Source organism: Hoplias malabaricus, chromosome 1 (genome assembly GCF_029633855.1).
Source record: "Hoplias malabaricus isolate fHopMal1 chromosome 1, fHopMal1.hap1, whole genome shotgun sequence".
Lineage (NCBI taxonomy): Eukaryota > Metazoa > Chordata > Actinopteri > Characiformes > Erythrinidae > Hoplias > Hoplias malabaricus.
The window spans coordinates 48,561,518-48,584,033 of record NC_089800.1 but is presented as its reverse complement, the minus strand read 5'-3'; the positions used below and the strand labels follow the sequence as shown (position 1 = coordinate 48,584,033).

The window sequence follows — 22,516 nt, the reverse complement described above, 5'->3', positions numbered from 1 at the left end:
TATTAGACTGGCAAAGCATGTGTTAGAATACAAAATACAGTACTGTAAGAAAGCATAGAACTACTAAAATAATTTAATGCTATATAAGGTAGTGCATTCCTAACACAAAATGTACTTTACATATTCTGATAACTTTCATATACATTTTTGTAAGGGACTACCCTCAATTAATCTGTTAGATATGTACAAGAAACAATAAATCCAGAGTACTCCAGCCAGCAAAGTACTGCCACATTTAACAGTCATTGTTCCCAGTGAGTCTTTTTAAGCTATGTGATGTCCTAAGGGATAGAGCACTCCATGGGGTCATGGGAGTCGGGCAGTAGATGGCAGTTGAAAGGCCAGCTCAGGCTGAAGAGGTCCAGCTCTCGTCCACACTGCTGCTCAGCTGCAGAGCAGATGGACCTGCATGGCTGCAACACACCACCTTGCAGACTGCACTGCGGCAAAAACATTGCACACACCAGCTGCCTCAGAGGCTCAAAACATGCCAACTCCATCAGAACCTGGACGGGCACAGAGGGGTCAGTTCCATAATTAGAGCAAAAGAATAGATGTGCAAAAAAAAAGTAAGAATATCAGGGACAAAACCCTACAAAACAGCCTCATATTTCAATGCAAATAAATAGTCAGGATATCAGTAGAATCTAAAAAACATGGACTTTAAAATGATCAACAATGTTTTTATGACTTTAAATATCACTCAGTATCACTGGTGATTTGGGAAAAGTTCAACAACAATAACCAAGTATCAATAAGTTTGTGGTCAGAAGGTGACCATTAATGATTGACTAATACAAATGGCGCATGGACAAAGATGAGTTATAATCTCAAACTATACTAAACTATGAAATTAAAAAAAGAAGGATAAGAAGGTCTTTAACGCAGAATTGAAAACAACACAAAGTGTCATTAATACGAAGCACTCGTTAGCACCCCTTGTGAAGGTTTTGGTTAAATGTGAGTGAGTAAGTTTCCATGAGGTGCTTCGCATCTAAAAATAGAACATCCAACTGCCTTATGTTTCTCATCATGTGCAAATTTGGACATCAGAACCACAGCTGCGTCATTTAGGAATGGATGAACAGTTACCTTGAACAAGGTGACACCTTAAATGGAAGTATTTTGGGTATTTTAATTTCTTACCTTGTACTTCTGTAGCATGCTGGCAGCCTCTTTCTGATCAGCAACGGAGAGCCATATGTTGGGGAAGGATGTGAGGTTATAGCTCAGACCCTGGCACATCTCCACATAAATAGGTTCACAGGACGAAGCTATAGCAAAGAAGACACAAGCTTACAATTCTTGAAGAACGCTGACACACAAGTAAATGAGTAAGGATAATGTTTCTGTACAGTATATTATATTTATATTATAAATCTGACTGCTTTCATTTGAAAAAGTTGTAAAACAATACAAAAAGTGTTTAGTCTGCTTATTATAATAAATAAATCAAATTATGTATCACATATTGATGTTTTAGCTTTGAGCCCAGTGAATCCGGGTAGGCTCCGGACCCACCGCGACCCTGAACTAGATGGGATAAGTGGTTACAGACAGTGAATGAAAATTGGTGTTTTCTCATGCTGTAAAATGTCTTTTTAATATTTAACTTATTACCTGTGGCAAAATTACTGTATTGCATTGTCGTTATTTTTATTTTACTTTATCCCAAGTTTGTCTGTGACTGCACTTACTGAAAGGAGCGTAGGTGGAGTTACTGCAGTTCTGCTCATCTACACCATCTGCGCAGTCATCCCACCCATCACACAGCCAGTCATGATGGAGACACTCCCCTGTGGAGCAGGCATACTGCTCAGGACTGCAGGTTCCTGATGAAAGAAAATCCAGTGTAAAGAGTGATTTTAATCATTAAAATAATTTGTAAAATTAAATATATGAAGGCCCTCAGGCAGAGAATTTTTTTTCTATTGAGAGTTGCTTACGGTGTGTCTACACCCTGGTAACTAATGAAAGGAAGCTACGCGGCCAGCAGAATTGCAGCAGTAAACAATGCTCACTTTCTGAGAGAGAGACAACCTGATAAGAGGCTAAAAAGCCACTGTCTGCCACACCTTCATCCGCCACAAACACCACAGTCATGACTGGCCCCGAGGAGGTCAGGTCAGGAGGGAGCCCTGAGCCACAGAACCTACAGGAACAGAGATAACACGAATGCTGATTAAATGAAAAGCTTTGTTCCAATGCATTTTTGTGAATTTATACAAGCTCTTTCCCATTCCCTTGGCTAGTTTGTTTATATAAAAAAAAAAGGCCTACAATGTTAAGTTTTAACTCGTAAACCAAATAAACCAAAACCTTGTTCTACCTAATGGACGAGGTTTGCCTTCAGTGTTTTATGATATTTTTAATAGATATCAGTACCAACAGTGACTTCGAAGTATTTTTACCTAAAATGAGTTGATTAATCAAGAGTCTTGATACAAAAATGAAAATAGGACATTAGAGCCATAATAAATCATGATAAGTTTACTTTGATACTTAAGTACATTTGAAAGACAATACACTTGTACTTTTAATCATGAAAATCTATTGGCTATTTGTACTTCAACTCAAGTACATGATTTGTGCAATCCATCCACCAATGGATAAATAAATCATCTTTGGCCATATCTAAAAAATGCACTCATGCACAAATGATATATGTTATCTACTTTTATTAAAAGAAATATTATCCCCACAGAGCTGCTTTCTTAGACTGTAATAGCTTTAATATATCCATAATTGTACGACCTGAGATATATCATTTGGGAACTAAACTCTTTGAACAACATTGATTTTGTTTATCTTCCACTTTATTTTCACTGCCTCCTTTGAATATATTTCACGTGAAAGAAACCATTAGACATCAAATGACATTTTTAAGTTGTCTGTAAATGTTTTGCAGATTGATTTGGCAAAAAGAGATGAACAATTATCTCTTTTTCATCCTATAAAAAGAAAAAAAAATGGTTCCTACCTCCCAAGCACATTGCCATCTCCCGTGCTGCCGCTGTCGCGCACCTCAACAAAGTCAAACTCACAAACATCCTGAGTTTCCAGACTGAAATTGTGAAACCTCAGTTTAATGACTTGACCTTCCTCAGCAGATATACGCCATGTACACAGCTTAGATGGAAGCAGAGATGAAAGAAGGGACAATGTTATATCAAGGAGAAGAAAATAAAACTAAATCTTGCTTTGCATTTATTTAGGACATCTTACTTGGAAATTTATATCTTTAGCATTTATTTTTACACAAAGTTACACATTCTATTGAAGGTATATAGATTTATGTGTCAGGTAGTGTCGCAGTCACACAGCTCCAGAGACCTGGAGGTTGTGGGTTTGAGTCCCGCTCCGGGTGACTGTCTGTGAGGAGTTTGGTGTGTTCTCCCAGTGTTCATGTGGGTTTCCTCCGGATGCTCCAGTTTCCTCCCACAGTCCAAAAACACATAAAAAGTATCCCTAGGTGTGAATGAATGAATGTGTGTGTATGTGTCGCCCTGTGAAGGACTGGCATCCCCTCCAGGGTGTATTCCTTCCTTGCGCCCAATGATTCCCGGTAGGCTCCAGACCCAGCGTGACCCTGAAGCGGATAAGCGCTTACAGACAATAAATAAATGAATGTCAGCACTGTCACATGATGGACTGATAACTTTATAAGAAAAAGAAGGAGAAGCATATTAATGGAATCATTCTGCTATATATTGTTCTTCTAGTGATTGTCCTTACATTTTATAAAGACTGAATATGAATGTAAAGACTGTAAATGTAAAAAAATGTAAAGACATATGAATGTAAAGACTGTAAAGACTGGTGTGTAAATAATACTTCTCTTGTTTTGACTATTTACACCAGCAGTATACACAGAATGGACGAGTAGATATTAAAGAACTGGCTGAGGTATGACACATACCTGCTGGTGAGGATAAGGCTTTGGGTGATTTGGACTGGACAGTGAGCCATTTGGTCCTGTCTTCTGACCTCCACATTCTACACAATATACAAAGGTGATCTTATACAAGGTTATTTATACACTCTCCGTTATTTATTTATATATTTATACTAAAAATATATAAGTTCTGGGGAAAATGGGGCATATGAAATCAACATGAAATAACAAATCAACTTAAAAAACTACAATTATGATAGAATACGGTATAATTATGTTCCCTAACTAAAGGTACTGAATTTATTCCCTTGAGGATACCACCACACAGTAAACTCACCAGTGTTAAAACTGAGAGTGTTAAATTATTACACTAACAATTTTTATTTAACACTAATAGTGTTGATTTAACACTGGTGAATTTACTGTGCACACTGAGAATTTTTCTGACAGTGTATAAAATATAAAAACCAATAAATCAGTTCATTACAGCTACAGTAGATGGTGTATTGTGAACAATTCTTCCTACCCTTGTGTTTATGGCTGCAGTTTGCTTCATCTGTGTGATCCTGACAGTTGGGTTGACTGTCACACACAGAGACAAGCAGCAGGCAAAGGCCACTATCACACATAAACTCCTCTCTGGAGCAGCTTTCTGAGGCAAAACACAAACACACACATTACGAATAATCATTGAAACCAGAGGTGATTGCTCTAAGACTGCAAGGGAAGCTCAGCTTCCCCTAAAATGTAAAAAAATAAGTGATCAAATATATACTGTTTTGACTGTGTCCAAATATAGACTGTGTACATGTCATTGAATAAATATGCACTACAACACACTCAACTTTTGTTCAGAATCATCTTCTTATCACTGGTAAAGACTCAGCTTTCCTCTCAATCATTCCCACTGCTTCACAGTGCTTTAAACAGCGTCCACAGAGTTCAATAGCGAAGAAACGAAGTGCAGCGAAACAAGACGAGTCATTGGATAAATGCTGGGCTTTGTCCCGCCCATCGGACGCTCAGCGTCTCTGGGAGTCTATGGGGCAGTGGGCTGGCCTCGGCTGGCCCGGACGCTCAGCTTCTGCAAGATGATTGGAGATTTGTCTGAGGCTGAATCCCTTTTTGATTGACAGCGAAATGAGCGAATCAGCGATCCTTTGGTGTAGAGATCCGTGGGAGCACAGGCGGACACACTTCACATAGGCCAAGGCCGTTTAAGCAGCCTAGCTCTGCTGGCCATTGAGAGGACACTAGTCAAGTCCCTGGAAAAGACGCCTTGTTGGTACGACAGGGTCACAGATCATTTTCTTGAAAAGGAACGGAGTTTAGAATTTACGTATAAATAAACCGACACATTTTATGATGTAGGCCGAAATTGAGCTTTCTCTCCTTGAAAGACCAGCATCCGCCAATCTCAAGTGATCCAACCTGTCTGATAATTAGTTAATACATTTCTGTGTCTATTTTTTAAAGTATTTCATATCAGTGATCATTTAAATCTAATTGCTAGTGTATTGGCTCTGTATGATCTCATCCTCTCCATTTCCAGTAAGATGATGTATATTTAGAATCTTTTACCAGTGTAGCCAATAGTTTTTAGCAAAGTCTAACAGGTGGCCAAATTTCTGACTTTCACTTGTGTCAAAAATAACAATAGTTACTGTAATAATAATGATTCCTTCCATTTATACAGTGCCCTTCACTTACTTCAGAGTGACAATAGACTAAAAAAAAAAATCTGAATCCTTTTACTTTTTTAGTATTCCATTTTGTTGGTGCAACAAATCGTTGTTATATTTTTTCGTCTGAACAAAAAACATTCATTCATTATCTGTAACCGCTTATCCAGTTCAGGGTCGTGGTGGGTCCAGAGCCTACCTGGAATCATTGGGCACAAGGCGGGAATACACCCTGGAGGGGGCACCAGTCCTTCACAGGGCAACACACACACATTCACTCACTTACACCTACGGACACTTTTGAGTCGCCAATCCACCTACCAACGTGTGTTTTTTGGACCGGAAACTGGAGCACCCAGAGGAAACCCACGCGGACACGGGGAGAACACACCAAACTCCTCACAGACAGTCACCCGGAGCGGGACTCGAACCCACACCCTCCAGGACCCTGGAGCTGTGTGACTGCGACACTACCTGCTGCACCACGTGTCGCCCCTTGCATAAGAAACAGCAAGTTTTATATGTAATCAAACCTAAAATTAAAATTCAGCTTTGGCAACGTTAACCAGAACAGGACATAACCCTTGTCTTTTTACCTAGAAAAGGGTCTATTTTAGCCACATTTAATTTATACATTATATTTAATAGCACTGCACATAAACACTGTTTTGAGACAAACAAGAGTGAGATGATTCATTTGATTCATTTTAAAAGATGAAAAGCAGATGTTGATGTCAGTGTTAGAACATGTCATTGTCCCTTGTGGATGACAGCTACAGAGGTCTGGGAGCCTTACTGACTTTCAGTTTGTTGAAAGAGATGAGGAAAGTCCAGGGACAGGCCCTTTCGCAAGAAGTCCTGTCACAGTGTTGGACTGCTGAGTGAGACCCACATTCATTCTGGAAACTGGAAAACTGACACCAACCAGGCAGCAAGGTGCCTATCAAGAATTACCTATGCTATCTGGTGTTAAGTTTGGGCCTTCTAGAGGTATTGCAGGTGTTGCATCAAACTTATTGGGAATTTCACAAGAAACACAATGGTGTGCTTGGTTTTAACGTAACTTTATTCTTTCATTAGTTATTACGTTTCTGAGCACTTATAAAAGGTGTTCAAAGTGCTGCCCATTGTGTTGGATTGTCAATGCAACCCTCTTCTCCCACTCTTCACACACTGATAGCAACACCGCAGGAGAAATGCTAGCACAGGCAAGCACACCATTGTATTTCTTATGAAATTCCCAATAAGTTTGATGTATCACATGACCCTCTTCCCATTGAAAAAACAAAAGTTGGATATTCCATATAAATGGCCCACCCTGTATAAGTTAAATCTGCCTTAGGGTTCTACAAGGAATCTCAGTGGTAACTGCATGTAGTCGTGTAAATTTATGTCAAATCGACATTTGGTTCTCACGCAGTATTCATGTGGTGACATACTCACTTTGCCATGGAAGGATGGCCTGATATTGGGCAATAAAGCCAATGCCCCCTATACTACTGTCAGACCGGAATGACACCCAAACAGTGCTGCTGTTGATGTTTAGAGTTGGAGGAGCCACGTTGCCACAGAACCTGAAGGAGCAGTTGTACAACAGCTTTTGAATAAATAGTTCTGCTTGCATTCAGTGCTTTATTGCCAACTCATGTGATTATTTATTGTTTTACTTGTATTTTAGTCATTATAAAGATATATTGCCAACCTGCTGACTGAGGTGGTTTGTTCTCTTTCTTCTCTAACCTCTAACCAGTCAAACAGGCATGGAGATGGACCCTCTATGGCCAGGGAGGAGATGTGGAGCTGGACCAGAAATGGAGGAGACACTCTGATAACCCACACACACATGGAATCAGGAGGGTACAGCCCTGGATGGTTAGGAGAGCTTATAGACCCCTCAGAACCAGTCAATTCCCCACCACATTCTGTAAAAGGGAAGACATTTTAAATCCACACTATAAGTCTATCAGCATTAATATGACTATTTAATTGACAAATTGCTCCTATTATGTTTATTGTAGACAGGGATGTTGTAAGAGAGAGATACAGCCACTGGTTAAAGATAATGGTAAAAACGGTAACACTCAAAATAGCAAATATTTAAGGGGAAAGTCTTGCACTCAGATGACCATTGCACAGACAACCTTCCTATAAATACTTGTGCTGCAATACAAAAATGACACTACCATGTTTAGATACTCCTGTAGTGGTGGTCCTTGGTGACATCTTTTCACTGATGGATATATATGGGCAAATTATTTGTAATGAAGGCATTTCTTAAGTGGCTAATGTGGCTATGTAGAACAAGAACATAATAAGTCTGCTCGCTGCTCTGGGTGTGTGTTCACAGTCCCTAGTGTACTAGTGTGTGTGTGTGTTGTACAATGACAAATAATTGCACTATAAGTCAACTGAATTAACTTGCACAATATATATATATATATAAGTTTTTTTTATGTTTGTTTTCCTTTTATTAAATCACCACCATGACCCAACAGTACACAATCAGCAAATAACATCTGCTCTCCTGAAGCTTACTTGCATAAGTGGGGGCCTCCTGCTCCAGCTGTGGGGCCAGTGAGCTATGTGCAGGATGCAGACTATTGGAGCTTGGGGAGAGACTGTGAGGAACTGTGCTTCCACTCCACAAGTCCAGAGGAGACAGCACACCTTCATCATTGGAGCCTTCATTAAACTCTATGAAAAGGACAATAGATATCAAGATTTATGTACTGGATATATTTTGATTGATTGATTCTAAAGCGTCCTTGGGTTAATGAAAATCGCCATATAAGTGTAAATTATTATTATTATTATTATTATTATTAATATTATTGACATGGCATATCCTGTAGTGTGACTAATGTATATGCAGCTGTGGTGGGATGATGTGGGAAGAACATAATTGTTGTAGGGAATGGAATATTGATTTTAGGAAATGCAGCACGCTGGTGTTGAATGCAGAAATGATGACTTGCCTGTTACAGAGGGGTATTCACAGGTGCACAAATTACCTTATGCACATTGGTGTTGGCACGTTGCCAGTAACAACGCGAGTGAGCCTGAAAGTCTAGAGTTTCTTCCTCCCTCTAACTAATGGTGCAGATAGTTAGGAAAACTGAGATGTGTGCACTCCTTTTTGGGATACAGTGGTGGTTCTGGAGCTGCCAGGCCTAGGCTTTTGAATGTTGGGTTTGAAATCTGCTCATTGTTCATCTGTTCATAAGCCTGTTTCCTCTTGTGCATGTTCCAGTGTTGCCCATCTTTTTTAGGGTGGATGCAGGTGTGCTGATCAGGAATTATTTCTAGATGGTATCAGGTGTAAATTTCAATATTCTCTACTTATCCTTGTTTTATTGTTGTTAATAAATAATTGTGTATTTTATTTTATTTTATTTTTATTTGAATGTACATCTGAATAAATCAGTACTGGTTATTTTGGGAAATACTGGTGTCTGTCATTTTCATTTAATTGAAAGCTTTGGGTGGGGAACTCTGTGGGTAGATCCTTGGGTGAGACTCCTAAGGTGGCACAGTCTCTTTTTATTCTGGACAGCGAGGTTGTGTATGTAGTAGAACTATGAATACTGCTCACTCACGTGTCAGAACAAGTGCTAAAATGATGCCCACCACAGCAACCAATACCAGCACGACTACAGACACCAGCAGAGTCCACCAACTACACCAGAGACCCCTCAGATGGAGCACACAAACACTCAGCATGCTGCTCTGACCTGCAACACAGTTAAGAAGTCAAGACAAGGGTTATTGAAGTCTTCTCTCCAGAGGCATTTACAAATTAACAGAAATGACCCATTACTTTTAACAGGGTCAAACACGCTGAACAGCTTCCCAAGTTTGCTACTTAAGATTTGCTAAAGTAATGTACTCAAAATATATATTAATACATAATGTTTTCCAATATACTGTGTGACAGACATACATAGCATTAGCTAATTAACTGTATTTGAGGTAGTGGGAAAGGTCAGTTATATACTTTTTGTTCTGTTAAACTACTTCTTTAAAGGCTATTTATAAGGTCTTGCTCAACAATGTCTTGTAAGGAAAGAAACTTAGCAGTATTACAATTCAGCTGCATGCAACACAATTATTCAAAATGAATACCAGTGAAACGTGTTAATACACTCAAAGTCTCACTAGAAAACGATTGTGTTTTTACAGGTTGTTACAGGTTAAACATAAAATTCTTTTTAAACTGTCCTTGAACAGTAAATTAAAATACATTGTACAGAGATAGTGCCCCCAGTCTATGACTATAAGCCACAATTCAGATGAAGTAAAAGTTCATTTCATGATCATTCATAATGGCATGTGTTCACATACGTGGTGCAGGCCTCTTTATAGGCTCTGATGGAATAGTCACTTTAAACGCTTCTTTGATTTCATCATGGTCATTCTCTGGCTCAAATGCTGGATTGCAAAACACATTCTGTGGAGGTCAAAGGTAAAGATAACAGAGTTTAATCTTAACAAAGCTTAGGGCTCTGTATTTGAATATCAAACTGAAAGTGAACTCTTTTATACATTACCTTATAAAATTCACAGTCATCGCTGGATATAACAGGGTCTGCCATATTCACATAATGCGAAAATCCTTTGACATTATTTGTGACTACATTTACTCACAGCATGGAAAGTTATCTTGTACCAGTGTTTCCATTACGATATTTCATTACTCACCCTGTTGAAGTCATAGAGTTTTAATTTGCAAGAGTCCCTTAAATAAACTAAAAGACCACTAGTAAATTCCATTCACAGTTTAGCTCCATGCCAGTTTCATATTCAGTCACTGTGTCCTGTTTGCTCTTAGAAGTCCTCATTTATTTCAGATCAAGATATGATGGTCTGTTGGGCTGCCAGTGGAGTTAGGTGGTCTCTGCTTTGTCCTGTTTTGGTGTGGGTGAGCAGGCTACAAGAAAAGGAGTAAAGAACCCTTCTCTCAGTTCTCCACAAAGCCAAGTCAGCTGAGAGGACTGAGCAGGCCAGAACAGGGGGGTTAGAGGACTGTGTAGCAGTTTATTCCCCCTAATGATCCTTTTGATAATCTTGGCATTTTACACACATAGCACATATTCCTTTTTATTAACCCTTTGAGGAGCTCCAGTCAAAAGTCCACTATGCTAACTGCTAACGTGCTATATTAGCAAGTGAAATAATTTCAAATGTCGTAAATATATATAACATTTTAAATTACGAATTTGTGAGGGAAATCTTGTTAAAGTGCTTTTTTCCCTGGCAGATAATTTGAAGTGAGGGTTTTTTCAGGAAAGAATGCTTGCAACAAACATAATTATCAGTCAAAATTTTGAATTTCTCTAGAAAAAAAAAATCACATTAAATCACAGTGTAGAAGTGGTTTGATTATCTTTCATTTTCTTTGAGTTTCTTCTATCTCTTTCTTCGCTTTCCTGTATGTAAAAACTGCTTTTATTTTTAGACTTCCCATAATACAACATTGCTCAACCCTGTTTAGAGTTAATGGATAATCACTTATCAAATACACTAGTATACAAGTCCATAATGCTCTCCACAGCTGAGAGTGAGTAAGGGTCAGACTCAAGTGTTAGCAATGCATGTCTCCACTGCAGATTTTCTATTATTTGCCTTATGCATCAGTACAGGTAAGTGCTACAATGATACAGGAGTACTTTTTTTTTAATGCAAGGAATATTTTTTGTGTAGAATTTGCTACACAAGTGTGTAGAAGAAGCCATACACTTAAAGTAAGATATTTACATGTTTAAAAATGGCAGATCAAATCTGATAAAACTAACTGCAGCTGTAAAATTGCACTCATTAGTTGAATTTTGTATTTATTTGTAATATGAACTGCATTCAGTTGCAACATGAGCTGTAATGTTGTGCTCATTAGACTGGACTCATTTGTAATGAGTGAATTCTGCAAAGCATTTAGTTCATAACTCACTGGAGTGATAAAAGAAGTTATGTTTGTCATTTTAATGAATGAATCATGACCTTCATTGCTATAATTCATTTTCTTTTTTTCTTTTTCATTTATGTTTTTAATTACCAACTGTCATAACAGTCGTGATTTGTATTAAAATTTTATTTTCTGACTGTTCAGTTCTTTTAAATCATATTCGTTTTCCCCTTGTCAGTGTGTACACAACATGAAGTTGACTATTACGAATACGGAGATTTCACACACAATGTAAACTGTAGTATGACAGAATCTATAAGTGGAGGCACGGCAAAGTACTCCAACGGTGGAAACTTTGGGAGTGAGGTGACTTATCAATGTAGCGAAGGATTTAAGCCATATCCAGTCTCCAAAAAAGTCTGCAAAAAAGGAAAATGGGAACCAAAAACATCTGGGATGAAGTGTGAAGGTCAGTCTAATTAGAAGAATAAACAAAACACATTTGAAATAATTTTAATAATTAAGTTAATTTTATCTGCTTATAATTTATAAATCTATTATATCACTATAGAGAAAAAAACCTGTTGTTTTACATTGTGAAAGGTACATTTCTACATTAAATATGATGGACAGGCCAAAATGACCTGAAATAAAATGTTTTACCATACAGTTCCATTAAAGGTTAGAAGTTATAATTTTGAAGAAAAAAATCCATGTTCCTGAAGCAACACTATCGTATACTGCTTTTCACTGTTTCAGTGATGTTTTTCCAATTGTTCAGATGTTAAGAATTATGAATTTCAACTTGCCTTTTATGTGCATTGATGGCTTGTTTTAGAGGAGATTGATTATGGTGATTATGAAGAGCCCAAGAAGAACTGCTCTGTGGCAGAGACCATAAAGGAAGGCAGTGTATCTTACTCCACAGGAGGACTGGAGGGCAGTGTTCTTACATATCACTGTAATGTCGGATACTACCCTTTTCCAGTCACGAAAAGAACATGTAATTCCAATGGGGAGTGGTCACTCATGGTGCTGCCTAATGGCAAGAGAGCTTCCACTGCCACATGTAAAGGTGAATATTAAAAAAAGGGATAAGGTAAGGGATATCCAGAGGTTTAAGTGTTTTATATATTTCCAGAGCATATTTGCACCCAAGTCACACTGAGGTTATAATGGCGTATTGGTGCATCTTAAGCAGGTATGAGTGGCTCAGACGCAGCAGTGCTGCTGGACTTTATAAATATTTCTTTGTCAATCACAAATAATTATAATCTACTAAACAAAATATCCATCAATATCCACTGAAAAGAAAAGTGTCCCCTCATTTCAAATATATATAATACCAACATTTTTGTTCATTTTGGTATTAATGTAAGGTATTTTATTCTGATACAATCCAGGAAATTCTCTCTGTCGCTTCTATTCCCAGAGATTCTTTGTCCAGCCCAGATACAGCTGGATCATGGAGAGTTAATGCCCAGAAAACAGTGGTTCAAAGTTGGAGAAGAACAGACATTTTCTTGTAAAGAGGGTTATGCTTTGCTTGGCTCAGCTAAGCGGAACTGCACCGAATGGGGTCAATGGACTGGTACCACTCCAGTGTGTGATGACCAAAGTAAGCATCCATTAATATTTTAGTGAACAGCCAAAGTGTTTGTTTTGTGCATCCGTTGTTAAAATCACATCTCCTGTGTTGTGAATATATGAAGAAAGCTGCTGTAGTGTGTTTCAGGGAGAATTCAGAGAGAGATAAAGAGAGGTATGAGGTCACAGCTAAAATAGGCTAAAACCCCAAAAACACCATTCCTGCAGTAAAGCATGGCGGTAGGAGCATCATATTATGCTCATGGGTCACTGCAAATAGTACAGTTCATACACATTTTAGAAGGAAACATGAATACAGAGACATAACACAGAGCACAGTAGATGGGGATTTAACTTAATCTACCAAGAAACTGAAACTGAGGAACAGATGGACATATCAACAAGACAACAACAGCAAATATACAGAATCAGATTTTTAACCTGGTGCCATAGCAACTAAACACCAAAACAAGCAAATCAACTGAATATAAGCAGGTTTGGGCCTGGCCAGTGATAGATCACGGACCTCCAAAGAAAGTTGTGGTGGTGGTTGCTGGAAGTGATGTTGGTGGAGCCAACAGTGGGGTACTGTCCCTGTGGCCTGTGTCAATCCCAGTGCCCAAGTGCAGTGACAGAGACATGGTACTGAATAGATGTCACTGTCCTGTCACTAACCTTAAACCTAAACCTTTATATTCCAAACAATGTAAAGTGTTTAAATATCACTATCAAAATAAAGTATAAAAATGAACTGATTACCTATTGTTCTCCAGCTGATGATTGCAGAAATCCAGGCACTCCACCTGGAGCCATGCGTTCAGGTGACCGCTTTCGCATTGGGGACAAGGTGAAATACCGCTGCCAGTCAGGCCTGGATTTGCTGGGATCTGAAGTGAGAGAATGTCTGACTGAAAGAGTATGGAGCGGACCAGATCCACGCTGCCAGGGTAAATAAAATGTAATAAATAAGAATTGTGGGCCATGTTTATTATAAATGGGTAAAAATTGATAAAATATTGATGGAAAGTAAGATTATTAATCATTCAGAATAATTATACATCATTTAGAATATACACTTCACAATTCAAGACGTATGCAAATCACACTATAGTTTAGAATAAAATGTGAAATACTCATTTATAAACAGTGAACATGAAGGTGATTTATGTATTCTATCCTTTTAGCTCACTACACATATGATGTCCCAGCAACTGTGGCTCATGCAATGGGGGGCTCTCTGTCCTCTGTAATGGAAGTTTCATCCCCTGAATTGAGAAAGAAAGGTAAAAACTGCTTGAACTGTTTCATACATAAAAACAAGTAAAAAACCTCTTTAAATGACTGGGCAAGCTAAGTATCCAAAATAAGCCGTCTAGTTGTTAGCCAGCAGTGCTTGCTTTGGGAATGTAGAAAGGCTGTTTTAAAGATATTGAAGGTGTGTATTTTTACTCTGCATTATTCTCTGTACTTCTTGTGCTTTTTAATAACGATCTGTGTAGGTCCAGTCTATGGAAGATCCATGAAAGTAGCAGATGGTCTTCTCAATATTTTTATCCTAATTGACACTTCAGGAAGCATATCAGAAGAGGACTTCAACAAGGCAAAACAGGCAACTGCTAATCTTATAAATAAGGTTTGTATTGATATTCAATATCTGATTGTTCTTTGTCATCATTTATTTTATAGTTCTTATCTAATAAAAAGGGAGACCTAGTATTTTGTGCACACATTTCCAAACAATATATTGCATTGATAAGGTCATAAGAACTAAAGGATAAACCACTCAAAGCATCATTTATATACACTTTAAAGATATGTATATGGCCTATATATTTAAAAACATTATGTAATAAAATTTGATGACATAAACATCAGTAGAGCAGCAGCATCAAAACATTCTGTTCAAGCCCCAGTTCATACAGTTCATATTTGGAAACCAAGGGTCCAATGCAGACCAGTTTTGAATGCATTGTTTTTCTCATGTCACAAAACATATTCTCTTATTCTGCCTACAGCAGTATGATTCCATCCCATTCATTAGTTTGTTTAAGCCCAGACTGCTTTTTAAATGAAGGCACAATAAAAGGCATGTGATAGCGTCTTTTTTGATTGCATCATAAGTGATAAAGAAGTGTCTTACAAGAGAACTGTTAAGCCTGTAAGAATATACAATGCTATAGTGACTGAATGAAATAAAATTAAAGTGGACAACATGATTACTGCTGTCATACAGTGTGTTGTAAGTGCTGTAAGTGTAATGCAATGTAACAGTCGTGTGCACATTTGGTTAGGAATTCATATTAAATCAGATTGAAAAAGCAAGAGAGAGAATATGGCAGAAAAACTGTAAACATTAAATGTGCTGTTTCATATTCAGTGCCAATTTCCCAGATGAAGATGGAGTGTACTTACATGCCTTACTAAATCATCAACCTTTTTTTCTTTCTTCAGTTAGGCAGCTATGATGTTGAAATGAAGTTTGATATCATTTCATATGCCAGCGAGCCCAAAGACATTATAACCATTATGGACCCAAGTAGTAGCATGGTGGATTTTGTTATAAGGAGATTAATGGCTTTCAATCACGCAAGTATGTTTTGTCTTAGACTGCGGATGTACCTAAGTTATTCAAATTTATTGTCACTTCCAAACAGTGGGTTGACATTTTTGCTATTTTTCTGTGCAGGACATGGACAAAAGACTGGTACCAATCTATATGAAGCCCTCTGGGCTGTATATGAAAGACTTTCCTGGCTCAAGACCCAGAAAAGCGGTCGCTTTAATGAAACTCAAAATGTCATTCTCATTGAGACTGATGGTAATAAGCTAACCCAGTATTCTAACCATCATATAATTTTATCTGCAAACCCTAATTCCAAACGTTTGGGACAGGAGCAAGTTTAATTTTTTGCTGCATCACCTTTCCTTTCAACAACACAAACATTTAGAAACTGAAGACATATTATGGGCACTAATGTGCTCCACATAGCTGCTTCCCCTTCAGATCCTGGCCTCTAAACATTATCCTTATAAAAATCTGGAGGTCTGTTTTTCTTTTATTGATCAGAGAGTGCAATGTTCATTATTTCCATTAAACTATTTTTAAGGTACACTCACATAACATTTCATATTTTCACTGTGCATCAGTTCATTTTAATTGAGCTTGAGCCCAGAGAAATGGGCAGAGGGTCTGGAAGCTGTTAATTTGGCTTCTGCATCGCATACTTGCATTTCTGGCATTTGCATTAATTATGTTCCTAGCCTTAAACAGCCCATCACAATTATTTTAAGCACGCTGCAGGCATGTACATATTTACAAAAACAAAACAAAACAAGAGCCAGAAAGGTTAAACATTAAATAACTTTAGAATATCACTTTATCATTACAATATCACTTATTTATGTTTTTATTTTTATTTCTTATATTTCTTATATTCTATTACAAATGGATGAAGTATTATTATTATTATTATTATTATTATTATTATTATCCCTTAGGTCACTCAAACATGGGAAGAAACCCACAAATTGTTCTGTCGAAGATCCGGGAGCTCTTGGGCTACAAAAGCAATGCTGTAGATAACACAGCAGAAGAACTCCTTGGTTAGTTTCATGATAATCCTCCACTGAAGGAAAGTAACTTCTATAATTAGTTGCTGGCTTTGGCTCTCATCCTTAATATTTTATGGGAATTTACAAAAAAGTCTCCACTGAGCACTGCAGTGTGTGTTGTTATTCCCAATTTAACAAATGTCATTTCAGTTGTTTAAAAAACCCTACATGGAGAACCTGACAGAACCCTAACCCTGTTAACAAACCCTACAGAGACCTGTACAGAACCCTAACCCTGTTAACAAACCTTACAGAGAACCTGACAGAACCCTAACCCTGTTAACAAACCTTACAGAGAACCTGACAGAACCCTAACCCTGTTAACAAACCCTACAGAGAAGAAAAGCATAAAAGTTCAGCAGAACTGCACTTTAAAATTGATATTTAAACTAAATATTTTAGAGCAACATCAGCAGCAGATTAGAGGAAGCATCATGACACTACTACTTTTTTTCTTCTTATGACACTGCAAGTCCAAGCTCTCTGGTAATTTGCCTTAATCTGCTGTGAAATTACAATATGAAATATATATTTAAGATTTTTTTTTATTATTAAACCAAGGTTAGGGCTTAAGGAGACCTTTTACTGAGAAACATAGTGAAGCAGAATCATTTACAGGGCATTGTATATTGTTAAATATTTCTATAGAATGTAAACATAAATGGTTATGCATTTGAACGCTGTATATATTTACATGTTTCCAGATGTGTATGTGTTTGGCATTGGAGCTAACGTCAACAGGAACGAACTGAAAGGCTTTGCCTCCAGCAAAAAATCGGAGGATCATCTGTTTCTGCTGAGCAGTTACAAAGACCTTGGAGAGGTGTTCAACAGCATGATCAGTGAGTGTCCTTCTTGGGATTCTCTTGGGGTTCTGGATTACTGATGCACTGCTCCCAACACACCTTATGCAACTAATGACCAGTCAGTTCTCTTCAGAAAGCTATTACACCAAGACAGAGAAGGAGGTTAGTTATGGGGGAAAGTTCCAAATTTCCATGGAGATCAGAGTCAGAAATTAACAACATATGTTTTCAGCTACATAAATACAAAACCTCCTCAGATCTGCTCAATTTAAGCACATAGAGCAAAAATATTTTAAGAATACAGAAAGCTATGGAAATACATAATAGATAATAGACTGTTTTACAAAGGACTTGAAAATATCCTTTTATTTTGTAATCAGACCAAAAGGTATTTTACAATACATTGTTCTTGTTGTTATTACAATATTTATTATTATTTTATTACTGTTATTAATTTGTATTGTATAATTCAGGTTGGATAACGTTTAAAGTTTTAAATGACACACTTAATTAACAGGACCTAGAAGGCTAACTCTAACACTACATTTTTTCATTACAGGACAAAAAAATAGGTCGTAGGGTGTATTACTCTTTAAAGCCCTTTTAAAAGAACTGACATATACACTACATACCTCAAAAAATTATTTCTCTTATTCAGATGATACAGCTGTAACCAAGTGTGGAGTGGCCAAGGAACATGTTAATTCTGAGGCTCCTGAAGATCCCAACACCAGGCCTTGGCATGTCACTGTCACCTGGGTGAGGGCTCTGAGAATGTGTAAAAAACAGTCCTTTTTTGCACTACATGAAAAAACATGTTTTGATTAAAAGTGATAACATTTCTCTTAAAAATGACATAATATCTTTTATTATTATTAATAATAATAATAATAATAATAATAATAATAATAATAATAATAATAATAATAATTGAAGGAGCAGTGAGGGCTTTTATTCTAGTGATCATTTTCCATACAGTGTAGCAGCTTGTATACTGAAACTTAGTGGTCTGGTTGTATCAGAGATTCAGTTCCTGGCCAATCTCACGCGGAGGACCCATCCAATTTTTGCAGAGCCGAGTTTGTTTTTATAAAACCTCAGTAGTTTCATAAATGTTTTTGCTTTTTTGGTGGTAACCCTGTCTCACTGCTCCTTTACGATTTAATAACAATGGCCAACTATATTGTAATAATATGAAAAGATAGGATCTCAGTTTTATAAGATAGAAAATTATAATTGTAAGATAGGATCTCATAATTATGAAACTAGATTTTATTACAACTCAAGTTATAATTATGTGAAGCAAGTAATAATTATGAGAATCTTCCTCATTATTTCAACGTATTAAATTAATTCTTTTCCCTTTGTTGTGGAAATCGATTTCCAAAGTATCAGGAAGGTCCTGTCATATAAATTGTTCTGTTCATTCAGAGAACTCCCTGCCAGGGTGCCATCCTGACAGAGAAGTGGGTGATCACCGCGGCACACTGTCTGATCAAGCTGAATGATGGCGTGGTGGAAACAGCTGTACCCAATGAAGTAGAGCTCAAACATGGTCTGAATCCTTCTCCTTTTTTTATGGCTCTGTGTACTTCCTGCCTTTAATGTCCACTCTTGTTGGTATAATAAGGAAAAATCTTGTTGAATTTTATTGTAAATGTTTTGTGAAGTTATCTCTTGAATCTGAAACAGTGGCCAACATAAACCAGCCTCAAAATCTATATGCTTTTGCGGCGAGAAGCAATTTCACCATGAATATTAGTAGACAATATTTACAAGTGCCTAATTATTATTATTTTTACATTATTAGTTGTACAAAATTCAATTCAAATGAGATTGAAAAACCATTAGGTGTCAGTCTAATGGCAGTTTTTTTCTTTGACATATATGTTACCACAGGTAATGTCAACAGCACAATGTGGTTGGCTAAGAAATGTTGTAGGTGCCAATGATGCACTCTGACCAAAGCTTTTCAAAGATTACTCCACCACATACACACATAATCTAGCAACAACACCAGCACTTACAAGACAGCACCAAAATGGAACAGGTTCGGCCATTTCTACCAACATAAACAGGATTCAGAACGAGAAAGATTTGTTTGCATCTTGAAACAAAGAATATAATGTCAATAAAATGATTAATACAAAAATTTGCTTTGAATTTGCATACATTAAATCCCCCAATATAAGATTTATCCAAACTTGTTTCTACCCAATTGTCGAAATCAGTACACAAGATTTTGTTTTAAAGTTAATACCAATGTGTTCCTTCAAACATAGCACAAGAAAGTTCACCTCTAGGGGTCATCAAAAATAATTCTAAACATGGTGCTTGTAAAATGGTCACACAGCATAATTATGTCAGCTTTAACTAGCATAAATCAGCTGGGACCAGTATGGAGTTTATACCAGTCCATGCTGGTGTTTCTTTGGGTTCTTGAACACATGCAAACTCATGCCACCTTTGACCATTTTAATCTGATGTCAAATCTCAAGAGCTTATTTTGTTTTGGTCTAGGTAACGGAAAAACAATTGCATCATCAGTAATTCTTCATCCACAGTTTAATATTAAAGGTCTTCAGGACAAGAATGTTACTGCATTTTTTGACTATGACATTGCACTGATTAAAGTGAGCAGTAAGATTAAGCTGTCGTCTAATGCTAGGTAAGAGTTACATTTAGCTGAATTTTAAATCACACTTCTAAACCATACACTATTTGTGATTTATAGGTTATTTATTCTGCCGTTTGTTCTTTTCACTTGGTCTTCAACAGGCCCATCTGTTTGCCCTGTACAAAGTCTTCAAATAGAGCTCTCCGAATGAGACCTGATTCAACCTGCGACGATCATAGTATGTGTACAAAACAAATTCCATGGTTCATCACTAAATATATGGCTAATTTTGTAATAATTGTTGGAATGTTTGTGATGAGCAGAAAAGTCTCTACTGGATCTGAAGGAGACTCGAGCGTACTTCATCACACAAGGCAAAACCCGTAAGCAAACTCATATCCAGACTGAGGAGCAGGTGAATGTTCAATAACTTCTAAATAAAGAAAGTATTGATCAGATTATTAAATATAAGAGTATGCAATCGGGCTTTAATCTCATTAATGTATGTTTAATAGAGAGTGAACTGCATCGAGCAGTATCGACCAGCCTTGTCTTCAAACAAACTGGTGTCTCTGACTGATGTCATCACCGACAGATTCTTGTGCACTGGAGGATCAAAAGCACATAAGGACCACATTACCTGCAAAGGTTTTTCAAAACACACACACAAACACAACATATACACCCCTACAAATTCACACAATTTAGGTAAATGCTAATGCTCAAGTCTTTACTGACAAATGACATAAACCCACATAAAAAGTGATAAAGGTTTTTTCCCTACACACTGTCATAAAATAAATATCATAAATACTTCTTTAGTCCGTTTCAATCTAGAACAGGTAAAACACCAGAAACTATTTGGAATAAGCATTTATTTAAATTTAAATAATTTTTAAAATTGTCAGGGGTCTTCAAAGCTGTAGATGTAGTCTCACAAATGATGACCTTGGTTAAAGTTTTTAATTTCACTTACCCACACATCAGTGACTCATTCTAGTTCTTTACAGGTGATTCTGGTGGTGCACTATTTCTTCGTAAAGGGATGCGGTATTTCCAAGTGAGTGAAACCTTTAAATTTCTTAAGCCACAGTACAGATTAAGACACACACACACACACATATATATATATATATATATATATATATATATATATATATATAATTTTTTTATTAATGTTTTAACATTGTTCAGTACACTTCCAGCCTCCAGTCCTAGAAAGTATTTTTGAAAGAGGAGCATGTCCGAAGCTGTTATAGAACCTCCATTGAATATGAAGCTTATACCAAAGGTTTCTTAGAAACATTTGAGAGAGTTTCTGCTACAACAAATAATGCTTCAGTTTGCATCAGCCTAATGTTTGTTGTTCTGTAGGTGGGAGTGGTGAGCTGGGGCACTGTAAATGTGTGTGTCTCCACTACCAGTGTCATTCCTGCTAGTCCTGAAGATGCTCGAGATTTCCACATCAGTATGTTCTCCATTATGCCCTGGCTTAAACAGAACCTGGACTCAGAACTGGTCTTCCTGCCCATGTAAAACTGAATTTATAGATTATAATAACATGAAGGGGGATGGATTATAGAACTGATTTTGGCCTCATAATGGCTTACAAACTGTCTCTATACAAGAAAAAAATGTAGTAAGTTTTATTAATGTGGATGTATTTGTGACATTGTTTGTAAATCATTTATCAGGTTTTCATCCAGCGCAATCACCGAGGGATTATTGACATGAGCACAGTCTAATAAAAATTCATTGTCTCTGTATAGTTTAATCTTTTATGGAAGGCATAACATTTACCAGATTATGTTAATCGTTCACACATTATGTTTCCAGTTTGTATTTACAACATTTTTATATTTTGTTTCTTCTGGCTTCCCATGGAAAGGGGGGAAATGTGAGAAACCTTAGATGCAATCCACTCCTCTGGAACTTTTTTTTTTAATTAATGGAAATCCTTAAATATTTGTTTAAATTTAAAGTAGATGATTTTGTAGAAACCAGTGTTTAAACTAGTTTTTGAAAAAAAAAAATCAACCTCAAATTCATAAGTCCCACCCCTTATATTAATCCTTAAATCTAAAGCCACTCCTCTAAAGCACAGGAATGCCACAGCTTGACCAATCACACAGAGGAAGGGGTACTATTATTGCACCTACCTAATGACTCATTCACATGTAAGAAAACAGTTACACTGATGTTTACTCTGGTAGTAGACAGGTAGGTAAGCCACCCAATTATTTTGTTCCGGCCAAGTAAAATGATTGGACCCTGTTTTACAGTCCTGTGGCCTATATAGAAAATACATTATTATTTCCGTCGTCAAACCATTGGTTTACTGATTGCTGGAGGGAAGATCGGTAACAAAATCCATTTTTAAGACAAATCATCTACTCCAGCTTTAATTTAATACTAATC

General features: G+C 37.0%; 2 protein-coding genes across 2 annotated transcripts; one reads left to right on the top strand and one right to left on the bottom strand.

The window, feature by feature from the left end:
* Positions 1 to 209: 209 nt before the first annotated feature.
* On the bottom strand, positions 210 to 10,169 carry mfrp (membrane frizzled-related protein). The gene is made up of 13 exons (XM_066661619.1): positions 10,125 to 10,169; positions 9,919 to 10,024; positions 9,174 to 9,308; positions 8,113 to 8,271; positions 7,280 to 7,499; positions 7,021 to 7,151; positions 4,422 to 4,547; positions 3,920 to 3,996; positions 2,981 to 3,129; positions 2,022 to 2,152; positions 1,698 to 1,832; positions 1,147 to 1,274; positions 210 to 506 (listed from the first exon to the last, which is right to left on the bottom strand). The coding sequence occupies exons 1-13, from the start codon at positions 10,167 to 10,169 to the stop codon at positions 282 to 284; spliced, it is 1,767 nt and encodes a 588-aa protein (XP_066517716.1). The 3' UTR covers positions 210 to 281.
* Positions 10,170 to 11,134: 965 nt separating this feature from the next.
* si:ch1073-280e3.1 (complement C2) lies at positions 11,135 to 21,858 on the top strand. Its single transcript, XM_066678750.1, has 19 exons — positions 11,135 to 11,216; positions 11,715 to 11,945; positions 12,315 to 12,551; positions 12,909 to 13,094; positions 13,837 to 14,010; positions 14,248 to 14,346; positions 14,563 to 14,696; positions 15,515 to 15,653; positions 15,750 to 15,881; positions 16,562 to 16,666; positions 17,380 to 17,517; positions 18,140 to 18,240; positions 18,913 to 19,036; positions 20,002 to 20,149; positions 20,260 to 20,336; positions 20,422 to 20,513; positions 20,614 to 20,746; positions 21,109 to 21,158; positions 21,473 to 21,858. Exons 1-19 carry the CDS (start codon positions 11,165 to 11,167, stop codon positions 21,632 to 21,634), a joined length of 2,514 nt encoding a protein of 837 aa, XP_066534847.1. The 5' UTR covers positions 11,135 to 11,164; the 3' UTR covers positions 21,635 to 21,858.
* Positions 21,859 to 22,516: the final 658 nt, after the last annotated feature.

What these genes read in the sequence shown, in the direction of transcription:
- mfrp (XM_066661619.1), bottom strand. Translation starts at nt 10,169, where the DNA reads ATGGCAGACCCTGTTATATCCAGCGATGACTGTGAATTTTATAAG. An exon ending in TATAAAGAGGCCTGCACCAC is followed by an intron (nt 9,309 to 9,918) that starts GTATGTGAACAC and finishes ACTGTGTTGCAG; the next exon opens with GTCAGAGCAGCATGCTGAGT. An exon ending in GGCCATCCTTCCATGGCAAA is followed by an intron (nt 4,548 to 7,020) that starts GTGAGTATGTCA and finishes GTTTTGCCTCAG; the next exon opens with AAAGCTGCTCCAGAGAGGAG.
- si:ch1073-280e3.1 (XM_066678750.1), top strand. Translation starts at nt 11,165, where the DNA reads ATGCATGTCTCCACTGCAGATTTTCTATTATTTGCCTTATGCATCAGT. An exon ending in TTCCACTGCCACATGTAAAG is followed by an intron (nt 12,552 to 12,908) that starts GTGAATATTAAA and finishes TTCTATTCCCAG; the next exon opens with AGATTCTTTGTCCAGCCCAG. An exon ending in AAGCTGTCGTCTAATGCTAG is followed by an intron (nt 20,150 to 20,259) that starts GTAAGAGTTACA and finishes GGTCTTCAACAG; the next exon opens with GCCCATCTGTTTGCCCTGTA.